Here is a 21,295-nt window from a genome sequence, read left to right as displayed (position 1 = left end):
ATTGAACCCATGCCCCCTGCAGTGGAAGTGCATAACTTTAACCAATGGACTACCAGGGAAGTCCCTGGGAAGGGTTTGTTTTAAACTCCAGAGAATTATCAATTAAAGATAAAAATCAAATAGTACAGCTGGAAATTGACCTGAAAACCTCACTTTCTGCAAATAATGTCATTTGGGTACAATACCACATGGAATTGATCTGAGAAAGCTTTCTTTCCCACCGCCATCTTCCAAATTCAGTAATTTAATATCTCCACATGAATTAATAGACAGTTAGGATGTCAGTTACAATCTTTGGAGTCACTTTATTAAATCTCTTTGCTATTGATTTTTATGAGACCCCTGTGGCCAAGTTCTATTTCATTGTTTCTAGAAATTGTATTAGCAGCTCTAATACTGATTTTCAAAATAAGAAAAAAATAAGGAGTGAAAATAATCAGTAAAAATGAGCAAAATAATCAGTGAAAGTGACTGGGTATGAACTCAGTCAGATGGACATTTGTTCAAAAGCAAATTTTCAATGAGAAGCTAGATGGATTGATATTTACTAGGCACATATCCTAGTAGATCTGTGATTTAATCCAGTAGATTTAATCTCATAATCAATGTCAATGTGAGGAACACATTAGCTATTTCTGCAGATACAAGTTAATTCAGACACCAAAACTAAATATCAGAACTGCCACGGCTGTTGTATGAAAATGGTAAAATACAGTCCTGAGCTCAAGCAACAGATCACAAAGCAGGTTCTCCCTGTTTTCCTCCTAGTTCACTGGATCATAGAGCCTATTGCTATACTGTCCTGGTTCTCATTGCTACTAGAATGTCACTTTAAATAGAGTCACAATAAAAATGTCACTTTAATTAGCCGAAGGAATTGGGGGCTGGGGGACTGTGTTCAGATTATTACAACAAAAATTAGGCTAGGCATCAAGAAAAATCCTGTTCCATAAAAGGAACTTCCCTGGTCAGGGTCCCTAAATTCTTGGTCACCAGGAAGTGGTGCCTTTCGCCCACCCAGTTTCTTCATTTTTCTTGGCTGTAAAGCCCAAATAAAAGTATAACATTTATGGCGGCCACACTAGGCAGCTCTTCTTTGACCATCTTAATATTTTCCTTGTGATCTGAATTCCTTATTAACAGAGTTTTGTGTCACTTTTCCTGAAAGTGAATTTATAATCATTTAAATTTTAATTTTTAATCTCATAATGAATGCCAATAAATGTTTCATGACTGAATGTGGAATTAAGCTCAATTCACTTTTTATTAGAACTTTTCTTTTTAACAAAACAATTACCATTTCTATAAAGAGCCAGATCCATGGTTCTGTTTAAAATATGGCTTTAATTTATTCATGAAAAATTCTTGTTGCATTTTTTCAAAAGCATTATAGGAAGTAAAACATTCACTTTGGGAATCTGCTGGCGGTCCAGTGGTTAGGACTTGGCACAGTCACTGCTAAGGGCCCAGATTCAATCCCTGGTTGGGGAACTAAAACCTCACAAGCTACGTGGCACAGCTTAAAAAAAAAAAAAAAAAAAAACAACTAAGTAAAATAGTCCTTTTATATTAAAACTAGCTAAGGCAGAATGACTGCAAAGAAGATATATACTTAGGTCGTGTCACTCAAATACTGAAAGCCATCAATGGCTCCCATTGTCTCTTGAATGAAGTCCAGTTTCCTTAGCCCCACTTTTAGGGACTTGTGTGATCCAATCCCAGCCTTCCTGAACTTCACCTCTTTTTTTTTAAACTTTTTAAGACACTTTTTAACTTTTTCACATACTTTTTACACACCCCCTCCACTGGCCAGCCAAACACACTATTTATCTGTTTCACCCTGAGCTTTTGCCTGAGCTAACAATGCCCTTACCCGTCCCTTCAACCCACATCTCCACAGATTTAATCTGTGTGGGCTTCTAAGGCTGGATTTGAATGTCTTCTTAAAGTTCTTCCTGAAATATTTTCTCTTTCCTCTGAACACCACATCATTTTGTCTTACTTTTATCACTTATCCTCTTATGAAATATCAGTAATCATCTGGAATGACTTATAATTTCCTGACCTGATGTAAACCCCTTGGAGATCAGATCTGTATCTAATTCATCTCTAACTTCCCCCATGGGACTCGGGATGTGTGCCTCAGTAAGGAGCCAGAAAGAGACAAAGAGTTATTACCCCAAACACCAACAGTACATCTTCCACTTCAGTTTGTCAAAGGAGGCCAATTCTATTTTCTGAAAAGCAGGGCATAAATGTATTTAGAAGTTTCTTGATAATATGTTGCTCATACTATATTTTGTCATATCCCTTCTCAAAATAGGCTTTTGAGAAGTAGTATCAGATATAATTACCCTGTTATGCAGATAAGCAAAAATTGTTAGCCTTTTTATTATTTTAAATTAATTTATTTTAATTGGAAGATAACTACTTTACAGTATTGTGGTGGTTTTTGCCATACATCAACATGAATCAGCCATGGGTGTACATGTGTCCCACCATCCAGAACCCTCCTTCCACCTCCCTTCCCACCCATCCCTCTGGGTTGCCCCAGAGCACCAGTTTTGAGTGCCCTGCTTCATGCATCGAACTTGGACTGGTCATCTGTTTTCCATATGGTAATATACATGTTTCAGTGCTATTCTCTCAAATCATCCCACCCTGGCCTTCTCCCACAGAGTCCAAAAGTCTGTTCTTTACATCTGTGTCTCTTTTGCTGCCTCGTGTATAGGATCATCGTTACCATCTTTCTAAATTCCATATATATGTGTTAATATACAGTATCTGTGTTTCTCTTTATGACTTAATTCACTTTGTAATAGGCAATTGTGAGCCTTTTTAATATCATGGGAGATTAGAGTGGAGTTTTGTTGAGTCCAAACCCAGGGCTTCCCTATTGTCTCATTCATGGTGTTTGAATCTTTTTTTTTTAATTGAACTATAGCTGATTTATATTGTTGTTAATATCTGCTACATAGTAAAGTGATTCAGTTAAACATATATTTACATTCTTTTTTATATTCCTTTCCATGATGGCTTATAACAGGATATTGAGTATAGTTCCCTGTGCTATGCAGTAGGACCTTGTTGCTGATCCATTCTATGCATAATAGTTTTCCATGGTTTTGAATCTTAATGACAGGCATCTAAACATTTTAATTGCTTTTGAATCTGTACTTACAATAAGCAATTATTGTGAAGACATTATGTAGGTCACAAAATATCCCAAATCTGTTACTTTTCTAACATTTGTACAGGTTGTGTTTATCATTACACAAACAGTGTTTCTTTCACAGAGAAGGGAAAATTGAGGGTGCGAAAGAGTCTATGGGACACTTACAGTCTAGTTCCTATATTCTAGGGACACTAATCAAATACAAATAGATTTAGCTTATAATTCATTGTGATGCTATTGACAAGATAGAGTGATAAGGAGACACAGTTATCTAAAATGCATCTTCTTATTTAAGAGGAAAACGTGCCTCCAGAGGACGTAGAGAAGGTGGCAAATTGTGCACTTGACATCCATCTACCAATAACATCACAAAATCTAACCCATGAACTTGACAAAATACAGAAACTTATGCAACTCTGTGAGGACTACAGGACAGAAGAGGACAGGCTAAACAAAGCAGCAGATGGAGCCCAGAAGGTTTTGGTGATGGCAGAAGCAGCTGAGTAAGTGCAATTAATATTAATATTCTCCTCCTGCTCTAACAGGCAATCTGCTGAAAGGCCATCAGAAAAATATTTGCCTAAGGAGCCATAGCATTCAAATGAAATTACCCTCTGATAGTTCATTGCCCAAAGTGAAGGCTAAGCTGTCTGTGGAGGTGCCCCAGAAAGCTGGGGAGCTGGGAGGCAGTGCATAAAGATGCTGGTTTCCCATTTTCCTTAGACTGAGCGCCCTTCCTGTGGTCTGTTACCTCTTTATACTAATATATGCCAGTAAATGCCGTATATTGCTGCTGCTGCTGCTGCTAAGTCACTTCAGTCGTGTCCGACTCTGTGCGACCCCATAGACGGCAGCCCACCAGGCTCCCCCGTCCCTGGGATTCTCCAGGCAAGAACACTGGAGTGGGTTGCCATTTCCTTCTCCAATGCATGAAAGTGAAAAGTGAAAGTGAAGACGCTCAGTCGTGTCTGACTCTTAGTGACCCCATGGACTGCAGCCTACCAGACTCCTCCTATATTAATTATATGCCAATATCTTATTAAGTGATGGGAATATCTGTATATTTCCTCCTTCTTTTACACTGATATTTGGTTCTTTCTATATTTATGGCAATAAGCAGTACTTTGAAAATCTAAACTTAAAAAAAAATATATATATATATATCACGTTAAAAAGATATGATAGTAAGGAAGAGAAGAAAAAGACTCTAGTGCCCCTAAAGTAGTACTGGAGTAGAACTATATATACAGCACACAAAGTCAACTAATTCTTGCTTCCTTTTGCCCTTGTCAACTTCACTAACCAAAGATGAGAAGCCACCTTGATGTTTTTATGATCGTGGGGTACTGTGAGTCAAGGTCATAGGGTCAGTGGATAATGGTACCATCATCTACATCCACCATCATTTTTGGATGCCCTGAAGCAGAGTTGAGACCTGAACTATCTCACCATCCACTTATACAAATAAAGTCCCTCAGACTCCACTGAAAGCCCAGCCCCTCCCAGTTTTACTATTTACAACTAGGAAGATTAAGTAACTACAGCACAATCATACTGCTGTTAAAAATGATGCTGATGAAGTGACATGCAGAGATTCTTACAGTGTAATGGTAATACTCTTAGAAGATAACACATTATACACAGAATAGGCTCTCAGTCATGAAAGCAAAAATCTTATAAGGACAAAAATGTTAGAATATGCCAATATCATAAAAGGTGGTAGAATTATTGGTACATTTTCTCTCCGATATTTTTTTCTTCTTTCTTCTTTTTTGGGGAGTGCTCTCCAAATGTACTAGAATGAGCAATACATTGAAAATCTAAGGGAAAAAGGAATATAGTAAAACGATACGGGGATAGGGGGAGTTATGAGAAGGCAAGACTCTGGAACCCCCTTCTGTAACTGTAGAGAAAGAAGTGTAGAAAAGGAAAGCTACATACTGTATGATTCTTACTCTAAGACCTTCTGGAAATAGCGCAACTATGGGGACAGTGAAAAAAAAAAAAGATCAGTGGTTGCAGGGATTGAGGAGAGGGATGAATAGGCAAACACAGGAATTTTAGGACAGTGAAAATACTCAGTTTGATACTATAGTGATAAATGCATGTCATTATACATTTGTCCAAACCCACAGAATGGACAACACCAAGAGTGAGCCCTAATGTAAACTGTGGACTTTGGGTGATTATGATGTGTCAGTGTAGATTCATCAGTTGTAACAAACGGACCCTCTGGTGTGGGGTGTCAATGACTGGGAAGGTTATAAGTGTATGGGAAATCTCTGTACCTCCCTCTCAATTTTGCTGTGACCCTAAAACTGCTCTTAAAAAAAATAGTATTTTTCTTTAAACAGAAAAAAAATGACCACTGAGAGGAGAGGATGGGTTGATTGGAGAAGGGGATGTTTTGCCATTTAGCTATATACAAATATTTCTAACTATGCCTCTACTAAGGTCAGTCAGCTATCTCCCTGACTTTGTACATTCTTTCAAAGGTTCTTCTGAGCCCATAGATCTTAGTATCTGGTGAATGTTGACTTGAGGTGAGCTCATTTCTATAAAATAGACTATCACTTGGAATGCTTGTGATTTTAACCTCTGACTGGGCCCCTGGGCGGCTGGAATGTCAGTGAAGCTTAAATAAACCTGAATAAACACAGCCTGTAAATGCAAAGCCTTTCACTCTCTTTGCTCTCTGTAGAGCCTCTTGACTTGCCCACCCCCAACCCTCCAATAAGAATCTCAAGAGCATTGCTTAAGTTTGAGGAGGCAGGAAAGAACTGGCTGAAGATAGTTTTTTGTTGTTGTTCCGAGCTTGGCACTTTTATTACCCAAACAGCTCTGCTTATGACAAGTTAAGAAATGATATCTATATCTTTGATTTCCATACCTGGCAAAATCTGTACCTATGTAGGCATATACAATATAAGTGTTTTTATTGGCATTTAAATATACCTGTTTCTCAAAATGAAGACTTCAGTGCTTTGCCTTGCTTGAGAGTAATTTAAACAGACTTTATGAATAATTCAGGAAAGTTTTTAGTTGAGTCGAATGAACTCTCAAGGTGAAATAAATGAATAATTGTATATTTGTCTAATCTGATATGTTAATATCTTACCTCAGAAAAGCAGAAAATGTTCTATCAAATCTCAGCAAAATGTTGAATAAGTTGCAGCAAGTTCAAATCACTCAAGGACGGGCAGATTCTACCATCACACAGCTGACTGCCGAGATAACAAAATTCAAAAAGAACGAACTTCAGGTATTTCTTTATCTTCTTTGAAACTAACCTGAAATAAACTTCAACTGCAGAGAAAGCACAGGTTTTATGTCTGCCAATGTCATGCTTGTCTTACCTGTTCAATGGGATTATTATGATGATAAATTAGACTATGATAGTATTATATGTGTAATTAATGTTCTACAGAGCTCTCCCAGCATTATCTCTTTTCACTGTTGGCCAAGCCTGGGGGACAAAGCAAGCGCTACCACCAACTTGTAAATGAAGAAACTAAGACCTGGGGAGACTAAGTCACTTGCCTAAGGTCACACAGCTAGTTAGTGATAGATTTGAGGACAGTTTATCCCTTCTTTTTTTTTTTAATTTTTTAATTGAAGTGTAGTTGATTTACAGTGTTGTGCCAGTGTTTGCTGTTCAGCAGAGTAATTCAGTTTTACACATATATCCGTTCAGTTCAGTTCAGTTCAGTTGTTCAGACATGTCCGACTCTTTGCGACCCCATGAATCGCAGCACGCCAGGCCTCCCTGTCCATCACCAACTCCCGGAGTTCACTCAGACTCATGTCCATTGAGTCAGTGATGCCATCCAGCCATCTCATCCTCTGTCATCCCCTTCTCCTACTGCCCCCAATCCCTCCCAGCATCAGAGTCTTTTCCAATGAGTCAACTCTTCGCATGAGGTGGCCAAAGTACTGGAGTTTCAGCTTCAGCATCATTCCTTCCAAAGAAATCCCAGGGCTGATCTCCTTAAGAATGGACTGGTTGGATCTCCTTGCAGTCCAAGGGACTCTCAAGAGTCTTCTCCAACACCACAGTTCAAAAGCATCAATTCTTCGGCACTCAGCCTTCTTCACAGTCCAACTCTCACATCCATACATGACCACAGGAAAAACCATAGCCTTGACTAGACGGACATTTGTTGGCAAAGTAATGTCTCTGCTTTTGAATATGCTATCTAGGTTGGTCATAACTTTCCTTCTTCTTAAAATATTCTTTTCCATTATGGTTTATCCCAAGAGATTGGATATAGCTCCCTGTCCTATAGAGTAGGACCTTGTTGTTTATCCATTCTAAATGTATATAGATGTAATATTTAACATCCACCACCCCCAAATACCCAGTCCAGCCCTCCCAGCCCTCCGCCCCCACCCCCCATGTTGGCAGTCAGAAATCTGATCTCTATGTCTGTGAGTCTGTTTATGTTTGGTAAATAGATTTATTTGTGTTGTATCTTAAATTCCACCTATAAGTAATGTCATATTATCCCTTCTTATACCAGGGAAAGTCATAGAGCTTTGAAAGCTCACCAACCAAGGAAATTAAGTTAATTGTTGCCAGACTTTTATAATGAAGTTTACATAAAATCTCACCAGCATATCCTAAAACTGAAAGATAACCCAAAAGAAAGGGTTCCATCCAGAGTTTGGCAGGAATAAAGCCATGCTTTAACTCACCTGATGGGTCTGGAAGAGGAAGCCTGACAGTTAAAGGACAAAACAGGTCCTAGTCTGAGAGTCCATGGCATCTCTCCTTCAAGGCTCATCCCCTTCCCAGCAGACTGCAAGCACCTCAGTCTCTGTTCTTCAGCTCATTTTAGATATCTAAATACAGGCATCCTGAAAAGAAGAGCAGAAAGCACCAGAACAGGATTAGTACACCCGGAAATTAAAAAAAGGTTAGATATGAAGAGGAGCAAAAAATAAAGAAGGCCTCCAGGTTTTCTCCTTCTGTGCATCTACTCTAGAATAGGGGTTGGCAAAATACAGCCCAGGGGCCACATGCACCCACCAACTATTGTAGTGTCCAAAGTCACACAGTTCAATTGGAATTCAGCCACATATTGTCCATAGATCATTAGTGCAGCCACAGCACTGAGTTGAATAGTTGAAATAGAGATTTTCTGGACAGCAATGTATAAAATGTTTACTGTCAGGCCCTTTACAGAAAAAGCTTGCAGATTCCTACTCTAGAAAAACTCCCACATATACTCGAGGGCACAGGAAGGGGCTTCTCTCTTTCTAGCAGCATGATGGACCAGTACACAAAGGAAAAAAGAAACCTGAAAATGTTATTTTAAAACATTTTTAAATGCATCGCTGAATAGGTACAAAATGGAGGACAGCTTCAGAGGCCAAAAATGATGGGAAAGCATGATCCAGAGAGGTAATTGATCAGGAAGCCGACAGCAGGCAGAGGGCAGCTGCCAGTCCCTGGGGTATCAGTACTGCTGGTTTTCATAGCTGCCACAAGTAATAGAAAAACCCATCCAAGGAGGCCATGAGGCCCCTGCAGAGAGTAGGGACCTTAAAAGGCACACCCTCAAGGAAAATGTTAGACCATTACATACAGAGAGATGGTAAAGACACTAGCCTCTGTGTGGAGGGGGCTAATCTTCACTGAGAATTACTAACAAGCTGGCTCTCAGGTAAGATGGGGCTAGAATCCATACTACCTGGGTGACCCCCATAAACCAAGCTAAAAATGTCATTTAAAGTGACCCTGAGTTATCAAGGCCCTCAGATGCCTGACAGAGGCCATGAGAAATCCTTTCCAAAGGACTGTACCTTAAAACCAAGCCTCAAAGGGTTCCCTTAAAACATATAATAAAGAAACAAATTGCCTTAAGCAAGAATCATCAGAAATAGCAAACAAGAGAATCAGAATGCAGGAGACTTCAAATATAACCATTACTGGATATCTGATGCAAAATAAGAGTGTTTATTATGCTTAAGAAAAATCAAAGAAGGTATGAAACTTTGACCAAAGAACAAAAGAGATAACAAATGACAAATCAGACTTTAAGACATCACAAGCATAGTCACCAAAATAAGGAATAAGGGTAGTTCAGTTCAGTTCAGTTGCTCAGTCGTATCTGACTCTTTGCGACCCCATGAACCGCAGCACGCCAGGCCTCCCTGTCCAAATAAGGGTAAGGGGTTTGTTATTATTTATAAGGGAGAAAAAAATTAGAAGCCACCCCTGCATCGCCAGAGAAGAGAAAAGTCAACTTTTGTACAGTCAAACTGTGAGACACTTTAAATTGGTAAAAGTGAATACACAAGAGCTATGCAAATTGGCTTAAATGACCTGTACAAACATAATTTTGAATTTAAAAATTCAAACTGCAGAAAAACACAGGATGCTATATGTATAAAGTTTAAAAGTAGAAAATACTGTATTTTGTTAGAAATACCCAAAAAGACAGCTAATATATACATACATACATATATATATATATATATATACACACATATATATACACACACACACACACGGAATGAAATGGAATTATGTGGAATGAAAATTGTTAGATTCAGGGTAGTGGTAACCTTTGAGGGGGTGGAGGGAGGTATGGAGAGGAGGGTGGTACACCCAAGGCCTTGGCTCATGGCATTACTTACTCTTAAGCCAGAGGGTGGCCACATTGATATGTGCCATATTTTCTCTTAGACCCTATTATCTGAAGCATCTTATTATAACATTGTTTTAATAGAACAGAAAAAGCAATGGAACAGTTTTCTTTCCCTTTACACCTAGATTATTTGTGGAGGGATCATTATAGCATTTATTTCCTTGTTTGTTTATTACATAAAGAGACTTTTTTCTTTTCTGGTGTTTCAATCAACAGCAGGCTGAAAATCAGGCCAAGGAGATGAAGAATAAGCTGGACGTAGCAAAGCACCAGTCAGCGTTGGAGGGTGAACTTGCCCAGCTGCAGACCACGTTGCAGAGGAATCGAGGCGAGGCTGTCCGTGCACGAGCTCAGGCTGAAGCGGCCCGGCACCAGGCTGGGGGCCTTGAGGAGGTCATTGATCCTACCTCTGCCACCAAGAGCAGACAAACAGTGCTGCTTTGAAGGATAATCCCTTAACCCCAGATTTTTGTGCCATTTGTCAGCATTTCCTTTAGTGCTGGTCCATGTTCCATAGTGTGTGTGTAGGTACCCCGCTGGGCATGGAGACGCTTCTGTACATGGGGGGCTGTCTCCCAAGGAAGAGTTTTGTGACTATATTATGTTAGACTGTTTACCACCATCTAGTTGAATTTTATCCTAAACTTCCAAATGTTCACAATGTATGTCATGGGTCTAACTGTACGTCTTTGCCCTTTGCTCTAATTAAATCACATAGCAGATAAAGAAGTACAAGTCACCTGCCAAAGAGAATAGATTGAGTTACAAAAATCAGTGAGTTCATGAACCAGTTGTGGAAAATGGCCTATTCATTTCGGTTGCTGAAAGAGGCTGTCAACTCATTTTCTTGGCAGGAAATCTTTGGTTGGTCTCACTCATATAGCAGCTTAAGCAAAAGAAAGAGGTTGAAGTGTTTTTTATAATTGGTGTATTTTCTTGCTCTTAATTCCTGATGTGCTTGGTACATTTTCTGCTGACTTGGGAGTTGAGGGTGTTTTCTGTGAAACAGAGGTTGAGAAAGGTGCTTCCTGCCCACCTGCTACCACTTCCATAGTCCACTCCTGGGTCGGGCCTGTATTCATCTGTCTAACGTGCTAGGTCGTCAGCCACTCAGGCTGACCCTGAAGATTTCCCTTCTAATACTGAGGGAGCACTTCATTACCTCCTGCCTCCCTTCCTACCACGTTCCTATCTCACCTTTGTACCAAGCAAATCCTGTGTCCTTGCTGCTTCTGAATGTTCACCACTCTCTCTGACCTTCACCTTGCACTTGTAAGTGCTCAACCCAACTGAACCGAGACCTTTGTCCAGGGCAGCACTGAGCCACTTCTGTCCTGTGTAGCTCTGACCTTATATTTCAGGACAAACGGGTACCTCATAAACAGTTGCCATCACATAAAAAAATGTTTGATATTTTATAACAGGAAATTTTCATTTTTAATTCACTAAAGCTGAGAATTTTTGCAGCCTGTAAACAAACAAACAATGCCAATGAAAGCCATGTTGGACAGCTCAGAGTGACTCAAGCATATTGAGTGGATACGGGTTGCCTCTTACTCCTTTTACGAACAGTATCAGGCAGACATCACGTGTGTGCGTGCTTTACAAGTATCTTCTGATAACGAGAATGTTGCTCTGTTGTAGGAGTTTGTTGAGCTACAGAATCAATATGCTGTTCTTCAGCATAAGATGAGCGTATCAGGACTGACGAAGGAAACATTAGGAAAAGTGAAACTGCTAAAAGATGCAGCAGCGGAACTGGCTGGAGACACAGAGGACAAGATGAGAAGAATAGCAGGTACCTCTTCTTTATATGTTCCCAGCTTTTTTGAGGTATAATTGACAAATAGAATTGTATGTATTTAAAGTGTAAAATGTGATGATTTGATGAATATGTATGTTGTGAAATGACTACTACAATTAAGTTAACACATCCACTGCTTCACATAATTACCTTTTTTGGTGGTGGTTTAGTCACTAAGTTGTGTCCGACTCTTGTAACCCCCATGGACTGTACCAGCCGGCCTTTCTGTCCCTGGGATTCTCCAGGCAAGAATACTGGAGTGGGTTGCCATTTCCTTCTCCAGGGGATCTTCCCAACCCAGGGATTGAACCTGGGTCTCCTGCACTCCAGGCAGATTCTTTACTGACTGAGCTACCAGGGAAGCCTGTGAAGTTGCTCAGTCATGTGCGACTCTTTGCAATCCCATGGAATGAAGCCTACCAGGCACATCCATCCATGGAGTTTTCCAGGCAAGAGTACTGGAGTGAGTTGCCATTTCCTTCTCCAGGGGATCTACCTGACCTGGGGATTGAACCTGGGTCTCCCGCATTGCAGGCAGACTCTTTACCCTCTGAGCCACCAGGGAAGCCCAGCCTTTTTGTATATGTGGTAATAATGCTTCTGATCTACTGGTGTGCACAATACAATCTGATTGATCCACAGAACCATTCATCTTACAACTGGAAGTTTGTATTCTTTGACCAACATCTGCCCAATGTCCTCTACTCCCCCAACCCATGGCAGCCACAATTCTCCTCATTCTGTGTGTTTAGATTCCACATATGAGTGAGATCATATAGTATTTGTCTTTCTCTGTCTGGTTTATTTTCACTTAGCATAATGTCCTCTGCTGCTGCTGCTGCTGCTGCTAAGTCGCTTCAGTCGTGTCCGACTCTGTGAGACCCCATAGATGGCAGCCCACCAGGCTCCCCCGTCCCTGGGATTCTCCAGGCAAGAACACTGGAGTGGGTTGCCATTGCCTTCTCCAATGCATGAAAGGGAAAAGTGAAAGGGAAGTCACTCAGTCGTGTCCGACACTCAGCGACTCCATGGACCGCAGCCTTCCAGGCTCCTCCATCCATGGGATTTTCCAGTCAAGAGTGCTGGAGTGGGGTGCCATTGCTAGGTTCATCCATTGTTGCATATGGGCAAGATTTCCTTGTTTTTTATGGCTGAACTATATTTATACATATATATGTATATATCTGATACGTGTATGTATGCCTCTCACATTGTTTCTATCCAGTCATCCATGGACAGACACAGGTTGTTTCCATGTCTCGGCTACTGTGAATAGTGCTGCAGTGCACACAGGAGAGCAGTATCTCTTTGAGATACAGATTTTGTTTCTTTCAGATGAATACACACATTGAGAATTCCCAGATCATGTAATAGTTCTATCTATCCTTTTATGCACTCCCCTAGTTTGACAATAACCTCATATTAATAATATTCCACCTTCCTAGTAGGACAAATACTGGTTTCAATTTATTGTTGACACAGTTTAGCCACTTATGAGTCCACTGAGTTGAGACAGAAGTAGGAGCTGGGTTTCTGACTGTAACAGAACATGCCTTGTGCCTGGTCTTACTTCAGAGAGTATTGATGAACTCTGACCTGTATTAATTGGAGCACACTGAAATTGCCTTTAGTCACCTTAAAATGCCCTTGTCCTAATTTGGTGCTTCTGTTATTTCTTTGGCTGTGCTAGGTCTTGTGCTGGGTCTTAGTTGTGGCATGCGAGATCTTCAGTTGTAGCCTGTGGATTCTAGTTCCCTGACAAGGATTCAACCCAGGCCGCCTGCATTGGGAGCACAGAGTCTTAGGCACTAGACCACCAAGAAAGTTCCCTAATTTGGTGCTTCTTAATCAGGGGTGATTTTCTCCCCTCCCCTGGGGATAAAAATGTTTGAAGACATTCCTGTTTGTCACAACTAGTGGTTCAACTAATGTTCTAGTGGATGGAGTTTAGGGATGTTGCTAAATGTTCTATAATTCACACAATGTCTCCCCGACAGTGAACAGTTATTCTGCCCAAAATTCACTAATGCCAAGGTGGGGAACCCTGTCCTAACCTATGCTGCTCACTTTCTCTTCTCCTTCAAATTACTTTTCTGGAGTTAGTATGATCTAGACTCTAGAGTGCTATGTCATTTAGCACAGGTCTGTAGGTAGCAACTTGGAGGGAAACACACTCTGAACAAAATGGAAATTTTGATGCACAAGAAGTATAGTAAATATTGATACTATATGTAATATGATAACTAATGAGAGCCTACTGTATAGCTCAGGGAACTCTACTCAGACCTCTAGGGTGAACTAAATGGGAGGGAAATCAAAAAACAAAGAAGGAATATATGTATACATATATAGCTGATTCACTCTGGTGTACAGAAGAAACTAACACTACAGCAGAAACTAACCCAACATTGTAAAGGAACTACGTGCATGCGTGCTCAGTCATGACTGATTGTTTGCAACTATAGCCTGCCAGGCTTCTCTGTCCATGGAATTTTCCAGGCAAGAATACTTGAGTGGGTTGCCATTTCCTACTCCAGAGGATGTTCCCCACCAGGGATTGAACTGGTGTCTCCTGCATTGCAGGCAGATTCTTTACCACTTGCACCACCTGGAAAACCCAAAGTAACTACATGTCAATAAAAATTAACTTAAATAATAAAAGCCAAAGAACCATGAAAAACATAGACCAATTTGGCTAAAGAATTAGTTTCCATCAGACATCAGAGGTTAAGTAAATAAACAGTTATGTAAACACAGAACACATAATTTGAAAGTTAATCAGTCTACTTTTCCCACAGCTGATACTTGTTATTGTTCTGGGCAGTCGTCATGTCCTGAACCACCTCTAAATCATCAAGAAATACCAAATGATGAGTGGTCTAGTTTTACTTCTAGTTGTGTTTATTGTTTCCCAAAGACCCTGATGCTGGGAAACACTGAGGGCAAGAAGAGAAGGGGATGACAGAGGAAGAGATGGTTGGATGGCATCATCTAATCAATGGGCATGAGTTTAAGCAAGCTCCAGGAGATAGTGAAGGACAAGGAAGCCTGGAGAGCTGCAGTCCATGAGATCACAAAGAGTCAGACACTGCTTAGCAACTTAACAACCTCAAATGCTTTCAAGTTAACCAGACTCATTTGGAATATAAGTAACCCTCAAAATATTAAAATAACTGAAACTCCTCACTTATAAGGGCTTCTTTAGTGTAAAACGGATTCCAAGGAGAAATATCACTAACCTCAGATATGCAGATGACACCACCCTTATGGCAGAAAGCAAAGAACTAAAGAGCCTCTTGATGAAAGTGAAAGAGGAGAGTGAAAAATTTGGCTTAAAACTCAACATTTAAAAAACTAAGATGATGGCAACTGGTCCCATCACTTCAGGCAAATAGATGAGGAAACAGTGGAAACAGTGAGACTTTTTATTTTGGGGGCTTCAAAATCACTGCAGATGGTGACTGCAGCCATGAAATTAAAAGACACTTGCTCCTTGGAAGAAAAGTTATGACCAATCTAGACAGCATATTAAAAAGCAGAGTCATTACTTTGCCAACAAAGGTCCATCCAGTCAAAGCTATGGTTTTTCCAGTAGTCATGTATGGATGTGTGCATCGATCAGTCATGTCTGACTCTTTGTGACCCCATGGATTGTAGCCCACCAGGCTCCTCTGTTTATGGGATTTTCTAGGCAAGGATACTGGAGTTGGACTATAAAGAAAGCTGAGTGCTGAAGAACTGATGCTTTTGAACTGGGGTATTGGAGAAGACTCTTAAGAGTCCCTTGGACTGCAAGATCAAACCATTGAATTCTAAAGGAAATCAGTCCTGAATATTCATTGGAAGGACTGATGCTAAAACTGAAACTCCAGTACTTTGGCCACCTGATGCAAAGAAGTGACTCATTGGAAAAGACCCTGATGCTGGGAAAGATTGAAGGCAGGAGGAAAAGGGGATGACAGAGGATGAGATGCTTGGATGGCATCAATGACTCAGTGTACATGAGTTTGAGCCAGCTGCAGGAGTTGGTGAAGGACAGGGAAGCCTGGCATGCTGCAGTCCATGGGGTCTCAGAGTCAGACACAACTGAGCAACTGAACTGAACTGATTATAAAATGAGTCTTTGGCCCTATAACCATTTATCTCACTGCTGTGACATGAAAAAATGAAAATGCAATATCAGTGTGGGCCAAAGTCAGGAAAAATAACACCATACTCTTACTGTTGGATATCTCTGGGGAAGGGGTGGGTGAAGAGGAAAAATACTACTTTTTACATTTGTAGAATTGTTTTAAAAATAGTGAGCTGCTTTTCATTTTCAGTGTTTTCCTAATAATTTTAAAAATACTAAGATTCAAAAGGACAAATGTTTTTTTACCTTGAACCGCAGGGGTGATACCATAAAGAATCAGTTTTTATTATTCCCAGACCTTGGTCCCTGTTATGGGAACAAAAACACAAGGAGAATCCTTTCCGTCTTATATTTTATGTCAGGGTCCACATTGTTTCCACTTTCCCGCATAGACTAAAACTTTCACAGTTTTTGAAATTTAGTTGGAAGAGAAGTTTAAGTCAGGGGACATCTACTCAGAGAGACCAAAAATAATGCCTTCTATTTCTTTCTGTCTTCTCACTTTAAAGCTGTTTTCACAACTCAACAAGATAGGAAAATAAGACATTGGTTTGGCCATCTTCCCAACTCTGCCACTTGGGAACAGACTGAACCACAAGGGTTGCATTCTATTCCATCTGTTAGGAAGAGAGGCCCGTGGGATTCCAGAAAGGAGCCCTGACTTAACTTGACGAGGTCAAAGTGAAGAGAGTGGAGAGTGGGCCCCAGTCTACAGCCAAGATCCCTCTGCAGAGCTTTGTGTCAGTCAGGATCCTAGCAAGAAATGAAAACACACTTGGATACAATTCTGGATTGTGTGTTTATAAGCAGAGTTGTCTCACTTATCTATTCAACACATCACAAACTGTTCCCCAAATTTAACATCTTAGAACAACAAGCATGCACTGTTTTTCTGTGGGTCTCTCCTGGGGTGTTACTCAAGCAGCTGCATTGGCTGATGGATCAACTGATAGGTCTGCCAGGGCCCAGGATTGGCTGAGGTACTGTACCTCTCTCCACCGGGTCTTTCAGCTCAGGTTGCTTGACAGCCTGGTGGTTACAGGGTTCCATTAGAGTGAGTAGAAGGCCCAAGGCTCTTGAGGTCCAGCAACATCATTTCTTTCACTTTCTGTTAGTCCAAACATCTGACAAAGAAAGCTAGACCTGGTTTGAGGGGAGAAGGTAAGTAGGCTGTATTTCTTGTTGGAAGGAATTAGAGTAGAAGCACAGGAATTAAGGGCATCAACCAAGGGCATGGAGGTCCTGGGTGACCAGCAGAGAAGCCATTAGCATCCCTGAAGGAGCCATGAGAAGCAGGAGTGTGAGTGCTAGAAAGCAGCCCTGGGAACACCAGGGCAGAAGGGAGGAGGCCGCATTGCAGGAGCTGGACTCAAAAGATGGCAGAAATGCCAGAACCCTGCTGATCCCCAGGGATGCAATCTGCTCACTCCCCTCCCCCGCCACCCATCACTTCTCAGAACTGCCTGGCCGCCAAGTATGAATGAAAGCCAGAGGTCAAGGGAGCCCCAGGTGATGTCATCCAGGGAGGCTGGCTTTCCAAGACAGGCAGGATGGGGAATGGATCTGGTGGGGCAAAAGAAGAGTATCCAGCATGCTCTTATTAAATTACTTGGTAGAAACACCAGGATCCATTAACATTTTTCTCTTAGTACAAATAGTCTTCTAATGCTAAAACCCCTCTTCAATCCCACATGGCCTGTATATGAAAGTTTCTAATGATTGATAGAATGCTCATCACCTACCATAGCAACTTCTTAGTCTTTGAACTGCTGTGACTACTAGAAAGTTGTTGTTTTTTTTTTGGTTGTGCCTTGCAACATGTTTGATCCTAACCAGGGATCAGACCCATGCTCCCTGTGTTGAGAGTATGGAGTCTTAACCACTGGACCACCAGGGAAAATTCTTTATATTCAGACAGAATCTTTCTTCATGGAGCTTTCATGTGCTGGTCTTATACTATGTCCTCGGGATGACCAAACATGTACACTCTGCTTTTCTGCCCACAAGTACTTGAAAATAGCTATAGTATATATCCTGAATCTTCTTTATCCATTTGAAGCATAACCTGTTAATTCAACTTTTGTTCACAAGACAGTTCATATTTCTTCAGCAATCTAGCTTGTTATGCTACATGCTACATGCTAGTTTGACAGTAACCCCAAACCAACTGAATATCCACATGTGATACAACCAAGTGAAGTAAAACGCTTACTTCTTTTAGAAGTTCCACTAAAGAAGGTCAGTTTCTTTTCTAAAGGCCACCTCACACTGTTAAATGTAGCTCTCTCTACCTCTTTCATCTATTACTTGATGAGCTCCTGGTTAGGGTTTACTATAATTCCTAAGTATTTGTTGGATAAAGAACAGATAAGTAAATGCTTGGATGGATGCATGCATGGATGAATTCATGGATGGGTGTGTGGATGGATTTATGCAATCATAGATAAGAAGGCAATGGCACCCCACTCCAGTACTCTTGCCTGGAAAATCCTTTGGATGGAGGAGCCTGGTAGGCATCAGTCCATGGGGTCGCTGAGAGTCGGACACGACTGAGCGACTTCACTTTCACTTTTCACTTTCATGCATTGGAGAAGGAAATGGCAACCCACTCCAGTGTTCTTGCCTGGAGAATCCCAGGGACGGAGGAGCCTGGTGGGCTGCCGTCTATGGGGTCACACAGAGTCGGACACAACTGAAGTGACTTAGCAGCAGCAGCAGGAGTAAGACCAGATAAATCCATGCACCTATGGTCACCTAATCTATGACAAAGGAGGCAAGAATATACAATGGAGAAAAAAACAATCTCTTCAATAAGTGGTGCTGGGAAAACTGGACAGCTACATGTAAAAGAATGAAATTAGAACATTCTCCAACACCATACACAAAAATAAATTCAGAATGGGTTAAAGACCGAAATGTAAGACTGGACACTATAAAAATTCTTAGAAGAAAACATGGGCAGAACACTCTGTGACATAAATTGCAGCAAAATCTTTTATGATCCACCTTCTAGAGTAATGGAAATAAAAGCAAAAATAAACAAATGGGACCTAATTAAACATTTCCTCCATTTTCTTCCTTAAGAATTGGAAAAGAAGATCCAAGCTTTGAATCTTAGTAAACAAGAAAAAGCTGATCAGCTGAAACAGTTGGAAGATCAAGTCATTGCCATTAAAAATGAAATTGTCAACCAAGAAAATAGCTATGCTACCTGCTACAGTTAGGTGGAGTTAAAATGCAAAATCATGTATGCCTTCATTTCTGGCTTCTGATGAGCAAACCTGAGGAGCTGTGCTGAAGCTGAGAAGCACAAATGACCAGCCTTTTCTGCCTCCTCCTCTGAGTCCTCTCCTTGCCCAGCATGGCTGGGGAGTGAAGTCTGGCCAAGGAAATGCCACTTCATGCGGAATAGAAATGGAGTAGTAAAGAGATCATCTCTAGTTTCAGAAAACTTTGCTTTTGCCTTCCTTTCCTTTCATAGCTTACAAATAATGACTTGCATGTTACAAGTGTAAATCTATAAATAAGTATGTATTTACATTCATTTCAATCCAATGGCCTAAGTGTTAAATAAGTTGCCAGCACTTGGGGTTGGGAGAATGGGGAGTTCTAATCAACAGGCAAGATGTTTCAATTAAGCAAGATGAGTACATTGTAAAGATCTACTACATATTATACATATAGTCAGTGATAACATATTATACACTTAAAAAGCAATGAGTATAAATCTCATATTAAATGTTAACACAATAAGATAAATAGATTTAAACAAATTAAACCAATATCTCTAATACTAGAATGGCATAAATATGGATGGCATATACTAGATTGTCCTATATTTTATTTGGATATGCTTTGTCTGTAAAACTCTTATTCTATTCTGAGTAAAATGCATACAATTCAAAATGTAACTTGTTTTTACACCCACTTTCCTATGTATTCATTCTCTCAACCAAAGGATTCTGTTTTCCCAAAATGACACTAGAACAATATTCTAGTGTTGGAATATTGAAGAAGGAAGATAAATACTGGGCTACTTTTCATAAGTTGTCTGCAACCACATTTGCTGTAAAAATCTGCTTATTTTTAAAAGACTAGTGATCATGTAATTGTTTAGTTTAAAAGATCAGATTGTTTCATTTCAAAATGGATCTGTTATTTCATATTAACCTGTTGCATGTATGTTATACAATAGAGCACATTGTGAAAGCTCTCCTTCAGAGGGATTATTTTAAGGGAATTTGGCCCCACATTTGTGAATAAGAAATAATATACATCAGTATGAAAGAGAAAAAGCAGCTGGAACCATTTCCATTAAGGGCTGACTCTTAACAGATGGATTTAAAAACTCAACAAAGAGGCTTTATGATTACATATAAATATGAAATTTCTTTAGATGTAGGTTACCAAGGAAAATCACAGTTTCCCTGGTGATTCTGAAGAATGGGATGAAACTTTTCTACAGAAACAACCATCCCAGAAATCTCTCTTGAAATATATGATTATAATCCTTCACACATTTAGTACTTGGACTTTTGGAAATTTCCACCAACAGCACAAAGAATGAGCCAGAGTCAAAGAACACAGCTATCATATTTCTATCCAATATAGAGAGTGGAACATGCTCCAACTTTCCCACTGGGATACTGACTTTCAACTTGGTACAAATGATAGACTTAATTTTGCAAGCATGGTGATCTGTTTGCAATAACCATGTCAATTACCTTTTTGGTGGGCAGACTGTACAAGTAATAGGCCACAGAGCAAAGAAAGGATTAAAGAGGGAAGAGTTTCTATCCTCTGACTGGGGATGCTGTTGAGTTCTGGAGAGAGTGAAAATTCCACAGTCATGACAAAAGCACTGTGATCTGGGGAACGAAGTGTGAGTGCAAAGGCAAAGATAAACCCATCATCTCTGTGGGCCTCCAGGGATTGTAGCTTGATGAGGTTAGGAATTATGTGATGGACTTTGGACAGATTGTGATTAAAAAGTGGTTATGCTTTCAAAACTTTGGTGTTGAAAATAATCTTTGGTTATCTTTTTTTAAATGTACATTGGTGGAAAATCTCATTCCTCAGTAATGTCGGGTAAATCATCTTCACTTCCATTACTTGCTGTATCCATTGTTCAAGATGTGACCAAGGCAAAGATTCAGTGAAAACAGTATCTCTTATACATTGCAAAGTAATTTGATAATTCATAGCAAGATCTAAACTAAGACCAGTTAAACTTGTACATTAAGAAAAAAATTCTTAAACACAAGGGTGGGAGGGGTAGTTTTGTGGATAATCCACTGCAGCATTGCTGCTGCTGCTGCTTCTAAGTCACTTCAGTCATGTCTTGACTCCTAGCGACCCCATGGATGGCAGCCTACCAGGCTCCTCCATCCCTGGGATTCTCCAGGCAAGAGTACTGGAGTGGGTTTCCATTGCCTTCTCCACTGTAGCACTGCTGCTGCTGCTGCTGCTAAGTCACTTCAGTCGTGTCTGACTCTGTGTAACCCCATAGACGGCAGCCCACCAGGCTCCCC

General features: G+C 40.4%; 1 protein-coding gene across 1 annotated transcript in view; it reads left to right on the top strand.

Annotated features, from left to right (window-relative positions):
- The window catches only part of LAMB4 (laminin subunit beta 4), a 114,914-nt gene extending 94,209 nt beyond the window's left edge, over nucleotides 1-20,705 (top strand). Inside the window, 5 exon segments of the mRNA XM_044947200.2 lie at nucleotides 3,471-3,678; nucleotides 6,299-6,437; nucleotides 10,045-10,221; nucleotides 11,473-11,626; nucleotides 18,849-20,705. Of these exon segments, the coding sequence (XP_044803135.2) occupies nucleotides 3,471-3,678; nucleotides 6,299-6,437; nucleotides 10,045-10,221; nucleotides 11,473-11,626; nucleotides 18,849-18,988 (818 nt within the window). The 3' untranslated portion in view covers nucleotides 18,989-20,705.
- Nucleotides 20,706-21,295: the final 590 nt, after the last annotated feature.

The sequence above is a fragment of the Bubalus bubalis genome, chromosome 8 (genome assembly GCF_019923935.1).
Source record: "Bubalus bubalis isolate 160015118507 breed Murrah chromosome 8, NDDB_SH_1, whole genome shotgun sequence".
Taxonomy (NCBI): domain Eukaryota; kingdom Metazoa; phylum Chordata; class Mammalia; order Artiodactyla; family Bovidae; genus Bubalus; species Bubalus bubalis.
The sequence above is the reverse complement of the archived record's forward strand: the minus strand, read 5'-3'. Positions and strand labels throughout refer to the sequence as shown.